The following is a 9,997-nucleotide window of genomic DNA, read 5'->3' on the forward strand; positions in this document are numbered from 1 at the left end:
CTCACACTTTAATTTTGACGCTTATTTTATTCTTAATTCATTAAATTATAATAATTAAGAAAATAAACACATAAATCACATAATTCACATAATTCACAAATAATACATTTTTATTATTTCAAATTGGGGTTACAAAGGTTAACCTAGACTATTACATTGCTAAAAATGGCAATCCCAGAAACACGGGCATTACATATAATTATCCATATAATATATTCTTTCTAGAATAATCACTTACTCCTATCTTTTATAAAGAGAGGAAGTTCAATCAAGACCATACTTGATTATCATACATGGATTACATCTTATGTTCATGACTCTAAGTCATTATCAGATTCGAGATCTGACATAGCATCTTGGTATTTGATGGATTTGCCAGAAACCATCAATAGATGATTTCTACCACTAATGCAAACAATTTGTGTTTGTGAATAGCTATTATTCAAGTTTAACAATGTAACGCCCCGATTCTCAGGTATCGATTTAAATGAAAATTTATTTGGTTTTAAGACTTACTCGACAAGTTGGTTTCCCTACTCGTCGAGTAGCAGCGGGATGGATCGCATATTCAGTGGTCTACTCGCCGAGTCAATGAAGAACTCGACGAGTAGGAGCTAGCAGATGAAACCCTAAAACGTGGGGTTCTGCACCCTATTTAAAGAAGCATAAGCCTCCTTTGGCCTCCTTGCAGTCCTTTAAGAGCTCAGAAAACCCTAATTTGTGTGGTGCTTCGTTCTTGTGTGTCTTAAGCTTTAGAAAGGAGGTTTTTGGAAAGGAAGAGCTTGGAGGGCAAGAGACTAGGAGCAAGGAAGGCGTGGGAATCAGAAATCTACCTCAGTTAGCATCACTTAGAGGTATCAAGTTGTCACCTTTACTTCATTTTTCCTTCTAGACCTCTTTGGTTAAGATTTAGGGCTTTTATGGTTTGGTTGAGATGATAATCTGGGATATGAGCTAGATCTGAAGTTGTAACTTCAGATCTGGACCCTTCTTGGGTTCTAGAGTCATAAAGCTCCGAGTTTGGTCATGTATGAAGCCTCTTTGAGTATGAAACCCCATTGTGAGATTGGATTTGATATTTAGAGCCTTTTTAGCTATGCATGCACGTAAAGTTTGCAACTTTACGAGAAAAGCATGCCTTAGAAGCTTGGATCTGTAATTTGGAGCCACCACATGGCTTAAAAGAGTCTGTATGGCTTATGGACTGAAGGAACTCGACGAGTCGCAAGGTTGACTCGACAAGTCACATGAAGATGAGCCTGGACCCAACGAGTTGGATGAACAACTCGGCAAGTCCGATGAAGATTGTCGTAGACCCGACGAGTTGTATGAACAACTCAGCGAGTCGGTTGAGGTATCCCCAATTTATATATGCGTGTGTAACCATCGAGTTGCAAGAAGGAAACTCGACAAGTGGCCTTAGAGTTTCGATCGTAAATGGAAGGAACTCGACGAGTCACTCCGGTGACTCGGCGAGTGGACAAATACTTCAAGGAACTCGGCGAGTAGCCGAGGGTACTCGGCGAGTTAGGGTCAACATGGACTGTTGACCTTGACTGGAGACTTTGACTTTGACCAGGGTTTGATTAGTTGGCTTATGGGGTACCTTGAAAGGTTGGGAACTTATGGGTATGATTATATTATGGTAATAGGTGGTGGAGTTTTTGGCAGTGATCCGAGAGTTGGAGTTCATCTACCGAGTCGACATCTGCAGGGTGAGTTATCCTCAATATATCAATAGGGTCTAAGGCACCAAGGTCGACCCTTTAGTGGTTATTGTTATGGTATGTTGCATGTGGTTATGACCTGTTAGATCGGAATCAGGATAGATAGTATGTTATGCTCGTATGATCCGTAAGGATTGGTATGTTAGTGACCTGCTAGGTCGGTGCTCTAGTTATGAGAGATTGCTATGATTGATGTTCAGTGAGATAGATATGTTGATGTTTGCATATGTCAATATATGTTAGTTATGTGCACATGGTTATTTGCTTGTTGCTTGGGTTGAGGCGGTCTTGCTTTGTGTTGAAGGCCAACACACCCTATGAGCGGTCCGGGGAGACTGTAGGCCCATGTGGCGGTCCAATTATGTTGAAGGCTCGGGACAGATTCAGCTAGACTGTAGGCCTTGCAGGGGGGTCCAGTCAGGCAGATGGCCCAGTATGCCTGTTATTGATTGTCTGTTACTGATATAGTATTATCGGTGTGGTATTGGTATTTTGGGGGTAGCTCGCTAAGCCCAAGTTTTCAGTTTATTGTTTCAGGTACTTCAGGAGATCATGGCAAGGCGAAGGCGTGACCGTACCGCTCCTCATCCTTATGATGTGGTTATTGGGACACTCTGATGAATAATGATTTGAAAACATTTTTTAAACAAATACTATCTGGTTTTATTTATGATTGGAAAAGTTTAAATTTGGCGTAAAATTTTTGGATGTTACAAACAATCCATGTTAAAACTAGTGCCAACTGTAACTACATACACTACTAGAAAACAACCCTTTAATGACACGCATTGATTTCCGATACGCATTTTTTGTGTGTCGTAAAATTATTGTCAGCTTTCCAAAAGTTGAAGGATAGAGTACACGCATTTGTGTGTGCCCTAAATTTAGTGTCAAAACATAAAAGTAAAAAACACGGAGGGCGCCTTTCATAAAATGCGTATCGTGGAAGCATGTCGCTTTATAATTTTTCAAATGCGCTTTCCTAGCCTATAATTAATTAAATCTTGAATAGAGCTAGGGCTTTTTGTCAATAACTTGCTCTGCCTTCCTCTACTGCACGTTCTTTCTTCTACATCTCCACCCGCTGATCATTCTCTCCTTCCCTTCACTCCGCAAATCCTAAGTCGTCGTCATCACCATTGTAAAATCCCAAATCGCTATGTATCAATCGAATTCACTATGATGGTGTGGAATCCCAATATAGTGAATGATGCAAGATGTTATATGGAATCAGAACAAGATGATTAATCTTCAATGCCCACTATTATAAATGAATAGTCGGGTACATAAGATTTATAATTACACTTGGTTTTCTCTTTGTTTCTCTCTTGAACATGTTCTTGGCTTATGGAGCACCACAAAAACGTCTCACTCACTTTACAAGGGTAAAATAACACTATATATACCTAGACCTAATAACAAAGGCCCAGACCAGCCCAAAACCCAAACAAAACAATATTAAGCCTAACCGAAATCAAATGTGATTTTGGTCCAAACAACACCAAAACATGGTGTTTTTAGTCCTAGACCGAGAAATCTAATATTTTATGAAAAGCAAAGTATAAACCACAATTTGTGACCTAACAATCTCCCCCTTGGTTTATAGCTTTCTTTTCTTTTTCAATATTTTCCTCGTTCTTGACTTCAGCTTTTATCTTCGATTTCTTCACAAATTCAAGATGAACATATGAATTTCTACATGAATAACTTTATCATGAACAGTTGGAATTCCTTCAAACATTTGACCTTGAACGCACATTGGGTGTACAGGCTTCTTATAAAGGTTCTTGAAAATCAGCACTTTCGGCTTTGAAAAACTTCAGAGATAATGACAGAGAGACCGATTCTTCTGGATCACTTCAGAAGGTTCACAGATAGCAGCAAATTGATTGAGGAGGATTCAATGCAATCTGTCACATAACTTCAAGTATAGCTTCACATTGCTTCTAGGGTTGAAAGATTGAATGTTGAAAAATAATTTTCACTTCCAGTTCCTTCGAATGAAAGTTCTTTGTCGATCACATATGTGTCTTGAAAGTAACCATGAATAAAAAGTCATTGTGGATCACAGAATCATAAAGACCCTTCTCACCACAGTTGTTCAAGGACCCAGCCTTGGCTCAAAAATTGACTACTCATAGTATATGTGTGAACACGGAGGAACGCACTGCGATTTTTTGAGTATCGGAGAACTACTCATGGCTAGTTTTGATATTATCCCCTCTATATCCTAGATCAAAGATCTCAATACAGTTTTTCAAGTTAACAAGTTAACTTGGCCCTTGGTGAGACGTTCAGCGATAATCATACCTTGCGAGGTGCATCGCCATAGTGCCATAACATATATATATATATATATATATATATATATATATATATATATATATATATATATATATATATATAGTTTCATACTTTTAATTCATTAAATACGACAGTTCTTAGAAAGATACTGCCTAACTGACAATTTGTATAGTTCCAATCCTTCAATTCCTTGTGAAAATAGAGTGAAGTGTAATGACCATCAACTCCTTTCCAAGTTTCTTCTCCTTGCTCGGAAAATTTCGATACAGTCTCCTTGAATCTCTTCTTCTTTTTGAATTCCCTTTGTAAGACAAACGAAACTTTGAGATCAAAAAAAAAAAAAAAAAAAAAAAAAAAAAGTAAAAATACTTAGCACACAATAAAATAACTAAGAAATAAAATTAAAATTAAAAATACACTCAAAATAAAATATTTTGGGATTTTGGATTTTTTTTTTTTTTGAAAAAGGAATAAAAACAGAAATAAACATATTTTTGGATTTTTTAAATTTTATGATTTTTGTTTGATTTTTTTAGTTCTCCCCCTAAATTTGTGCATAGAAGAAAAGTATGAACAAATTTAACAAATAAAATAAAATAAAATAAAACATTTGTTTATTTAATAACTAAATTTAAAACTTTTTGGGATCAAAGTTGTCAAGCAATTTTAACATCGTTTCTCAGCACACACATGCATGAATGGCTCTGGTTAATCACCAATATTGTAGTCCACTTAAACACAAAGGATATTGACAAGTTGGACAGATTATAAATGACAAGACATTGTGATTATATTCCTAAATAGACCATTTTGTTGATGACGACCAAGGATATTGTTGTCCACTTAAATTCAGCAACGAGATCTACAGTCAACCTTTAATCATGAACCAATTCAATTTTAAGTTCACTAGAACGTGTTCCCCAGTTCACGACATACCTTAGCAATCAATGAATTCCAAAAAGCTCTTTACTTTAGGTGAGTGCTCAATTATTTGAGAGAGAATATAGATATAGAGATGCATATGCTGTATCCCAGGTCAGATGTCTTCTAATCACGCAGAGGGGACAATATATGACTAACATAGATGGAGGGTTAGAGAGATAGAATGGTTCATATGTTGTGTCCCAGGTCGGATCTTCTGATCACGCAAAGGGGACAGCATATAACTGACATAGATAGATAGAAAGATGCATAGAGAGAGAGAGAGATGCATAGAAATAGAGATGCATATTTTGCGTCCCAGGTCGATCTTCCGATAACGCAAAGGGGGCAACATATGACTAACATAGAGGATAAGAAATAAAAACAATTTCACACCGACTTACTTTATCAGAATCCCCAGTCACCCTATCAGCACCAGAATTAAAGACATAAGTTTGTACATCGAAGAAGTGTTGAGCCACAGTTCTAGATGATAAGTAACTTTAATGTATCTCGTAGGCTACCTTGTTTATCTCACTGCTCAATCTATCCAAGCATCGTATGGTCAGTCCAAATGTAACTATCTAAATCCATATGAGTTAACATTGTCAAGACCTTTCATTGTCAGTTATGTCTAGTCCTTTTGAATCTTTCGTGCCTACCAGCACATTGAACGCAGAGTCTAAACAATTTAGCTTCAGTGCATTACATGAATTTCATACTGCCCTTTAACACTAAACTTCATATCACTTCCCAAAAATACTTACAAAAGAACACATATTTTTGTGTATTTGATTTTTTAATTTTTTTGTATTTTGATTTCTCCCCCTTAATTTACGCATGGGGAAGAAAGGAAATAAAATAAATGAGCTAGTTTAAAAATTGTCTTCAAAACGGATCATTTCAAGAAAAACTCAGAAGTATCGAGAAGAAAACTCAAACTGTAATTCAACAATTTAAATTGCATCCGAATGACCTGAGAACAGCACGCAGATGCAGCAACGTGTTCAGCATCAGCTGTGTTTCAACTCCGCAACAAAGTTAAGATATTCAATATTCATCACACCATTAAATGTGATCCCCATCTATGATACTTTCTTTCTTCCATCTTGCAGGACACATACCCTCACTTAAAGTTATGAATGTTGTATAGATGAGAGATGTCTCCTATCATGTGCTTGGAACAGCCATTATCAACAAACTGAAGTCTGATGATATTCCTCCATAGTTGCTCCGACACATAGTGCGGGATTAGTTGGTCTTTGGAACCCAGACTGTTTTGAAGCTGGGTTAACCATCACTATCTACACGCGTTACTCTTTCCCATGACATATCATGTTTATCACACACAGAAGATGAAGAGATGTTAGAATCATTAGATGATTTAGGAGTGTGAACTTTTGGTACCCATCTGTAGTCTGGTTTAACTCATTTCTTGTTTGATCGAATGGATGCCTCAGCACTCGTTTTAGAACTTGAAACTGACCTCCGAGATGACTTCGACCTAACCGATCTTGGTCTAACAGAACCATCTCTTGAATTTAGCTTCTTGTTAGACATTCCCTTCTTGTCCTTGGGAGATTGATTCTTTCCCTTCTTAGCATTCCAGTCACCATTATGTGAACATGACCTCGAAGGGTTTCTTTTGGAGGATCTCCCTCTTGGCATATTCTCCAACCTTGTTTGTAGTAGGGAACATACGCACGATTTGGACAATTTCTGACAATGTGTCCAGGTGTTCCACAGTGGAAACATGTCTGCTTCTTCATGTAGAAGTTGTTTCTTCCTATCCCTGGCAGCGTGCCCATGCCTTGTCTCTGATTGTTCCCACGCAACTAGAATTGTTATATTACTTTGTGACAATTCTGGTTGTGTGTGTCCTTCTCTTTCTTCAGTGAAATCACTTTTTGTTTTGTTATATTACCTTGTTGAAAGGTTTTTTTGTTGATTTTGGTCGCAGTCATCTTTGGTTGTTATGGTGTAGGAAATTCCTGTGATGTTTTCCCCATCTATGCTTTGTGTAACCCTGATTGAATCAGGACATACTTGACTTAAACTTGTCACAATCAAAAGGTGATCTTTCTGTAAAATTTCATTGCATTAAACCTCATGGGATTAAAATTTCACTTCGTATCCGTATCTCAAAATAATGATGTATACAATGGACATGCTTAAATACCAAGTTTTTTCTAGAAGAACCTTCATTGTACAAGTATGTACCCCTATTTGCATATAATACTATCTTACATAAAATAGTCAACTAGATCCTTGTTTCGGATATGGACAGACCAAACTGCAACTATATAGCATACTTTGAACCTTCAAAATACCAAGAGGATGAATATGAGTTTTAATCCAAAATTAAACAACAATTCATCACAGCTTGATTGAGAGAGAGAGAGAGAGAGATTAGAGGATGTGTGGAGTGAGGAGGTTGTGGTTAGGAGATGCTGATGATGTGAAGGAGGTCAGGAGGCTCTGACGACCATAAAATGAAGGATTTTAGGGTTGGTAGTGGTGCAAGGAGAGATCGGTGTGATTTGTTCAAATGAAGATGAAGTGGCGGAGGTCGATTGAAGGCGAAGGAGAAGTTTGTGCATAAAGGCCTAATATGCAAGTGTGTCCTTTTTCCATTGAGAACTCCCTCCAAAGTCTTGTTCACTCGTATGTGCCTTTCAAATTCAGATGCGAAAATAAGAAGTAAACAAATGCTCCGAACTGGTCAAATTTAAAGTTGCCTCTTATTAAGAGACAATAATAGGTAAACAAACATGACCTAAGTTTCATCTTAGATTTCGCCCATAAGAAGTAACTAGATCGAATACCATTATCAGATTACGTCTTTTATTATTAAACTTCGCTTCATTTGTTGCTCTCTAGATGAACCATATCCTCGCCAAAATGATTGTGCCCAACAATTTTTTCAATTTATTGGATAGTCTTGAGTTTTCAGTTGCCTCCAATAGTGAAGTAATCTCCAATGATTGTTGCACGAGGATTTTACATGTTTTCCGTTGTTCCATCATTTTCATAAAACATCTACAATCGCAAAATAATGACTGGATTAAATATTCAGGATATATCTACATGTATTTAAAATAAATAAATAAACTAATTATTTTATGCTACTTAAAATTAGAGATATAGCAACCATAGACTATTCCGTAAGGCTATGAGGAGAAAGGGAAGGAGTTTTTAAAACTCCTGCCACAATTGAGTATGCAAGAAGTCGTTGGATTCGCACAAATGTATTCGACACCATCAGCATCAACAACGATGAAATTGATCTAAGAACTTGCTTCTACATAACTCAAAAACTACGTCGATGTGTGTGGACTATGGTATACCTAATACCTTGGTTGATCAATATTTTCGTAGTCACTTTCTTCTTTAAAGAATCTTAAACATATTGGTTTGGGAAAGGAAAACGTCCGAGTATTTTTTAGGGAAAACGGTTTGTAAAGTGGCATAAAAATGACAGCATTTCTGTACACTTTATAAATTGCCAATTACGCACTTTGAAGTACTTCACTAATTAAATGGATATCCCAAATAAATCACCAAATCTACGAAAATGGCACTTCAAATTCACAAGGAAAATTTTGCAAAGTTGTTTACGATTTTATGGTCACTAATTATGACTTTTTTATGGTTATTTCAAAAAATGACTAAATTTTATCAGGCATAATAGAAGAAAAACTGCTTCAACTACTTGTACACTCTTGCAACGTTTAAGAATACAAAAAAATTTGAAGAACATAAATTCCATACTGCTTCTTTGAATTTGACAAACAACCCATCAAGTTTACTTTATATTGTTAACAACGGAAATTACTAAAAAACAAAAGCAGCCTTCTAGAATTAACCAAAATGTTCCTCTTCCAACACATACACAAGTCTACTTAATCTTCTTCTTCGGCCTTAGCTGCAACCACACAAAAAAAAATTAATAAACATACGATAAAATACATCACATTAAAGCATTTTAACAAAAGAAATTTTTTGAAGGGATTATTTAATTAATACCTGGTTGCTGTGGCCACACTTCTTCTTCCTGCAGTTCACAGCCCTTGGATGCAGGCGAGCATAACACCTAAAATGAAACCATTAAGCCCATACATTGTGATCAATAAATCTTATAAAATAAAATAAAACGCAAAAGTAAATATTGGAAAAAAAAAAGTATATAAAACGGATACATATTTTTGAAGAACAACTCACTTGCGACAAATGGTCTTGTCTTGATTGTATTTCCTAGCCAATGCCATCAAAGAGGGCTCAATGATTCCTCCCCTCAGCCTCAACACCAAATGAAGGGTGGACTCTGTACAATCATTTCAAGATCGCATTTTAAATGTTGGTATAATTTGATAACATTCAATCTAAACTTGTTAATGTTATGGCTATCATGCAATTCTAGTATTGTTTTTATAAACAATGCTAGCAATGAAAATACAATATGAATTCAAAGGGCAACTCTTGGTGATAAATTAATGGATCTAGTGAGCATCCAATTTTTAACATCTAAACTATAGTGGGACGATCATACTGATCCATTACTAATATCAAATGAACTCATCATCGGTTAAATTTGAACAATTACGATAAAAAAAAAATAGAGAATTTTAGTAGTTCTGCTATACGTTATCAATTACAGTTTAATTCATTAAATCGACATAAATTGTTAGTTTCAATGAACAGACAAGAGTAAAACCTTTCTGGATGTTGTAATCTGCAAGAGTTCGACCATCTTCAAGTTGCTTTCCGGCAAAGATCAACCTCTGCTGATCCGGTGGAATACCTACGATACAAAATCATTCAATCGCGTTTTGCTTATAGACGATCTCAATCCTCGAGTTCAAATTAAATATATCGGCAAACATCATACCTTCCTTGTCCTGAATCTTTGCCTTTACATTGTCGATGGTGTCACTGCTCTCAACCTCGAGGGTTATGGTTTTCCCGGTTAGGGTTTTCACGAAGATCTGCATCTTTGTTTCTCCCGGCGGCGACGCTGATGAAGATTCGAGCACATGATGGGCTTT

At 36.4% G+C, this 9,997-nt stretch overlaps 1 protein-coding gene across 1 annotated transcript; it reads right to left on the bottom strand.

Annotated features, from left to right (window-relative positions):
- Nucleotides 1–8,642: 8,642 nt before the first annotated feature.
- Nucleotides 8,643–9,997, bottom strand: LOC145065540 (ubiquitin-ribosomal protein eL40 fusion protein). Its single transcript, XM_079012557.1, has 5 exons — nt 9,841–9,997; nt 9,667–9,753; nt 9,174–9,276; nt 8,979–9,045; nt 8,643–8,877 (listed from the first exon to the last, which is right to left on the bottom strand). Exons 1-5 carry the CDS (start codon nt 9,941–9,943, stop codon nt 8,851–8,853), a joined length of 387 nt encoding a protein of 128 aa, XP_078868683.1. The 5' UTR covers nt 9,944–9,997; the 3' UTR covers nt 8,643–8,850.

Source organism: Lactuca serriola, chromosome 8 (assembly GCF_051521515.1).
Source record: "Lactuca serriola cultivar US96UC23 chromosome 8, Lser_US96UC23_V15, whole genome shotgun sequence".
Classification (NCBI taxonomy): Eukaryota; Viridiplantae; Streptophyta; class Magnoliopsida; order Asterales; family Asteraceae; genus Lactuca; species Lactuca serriola.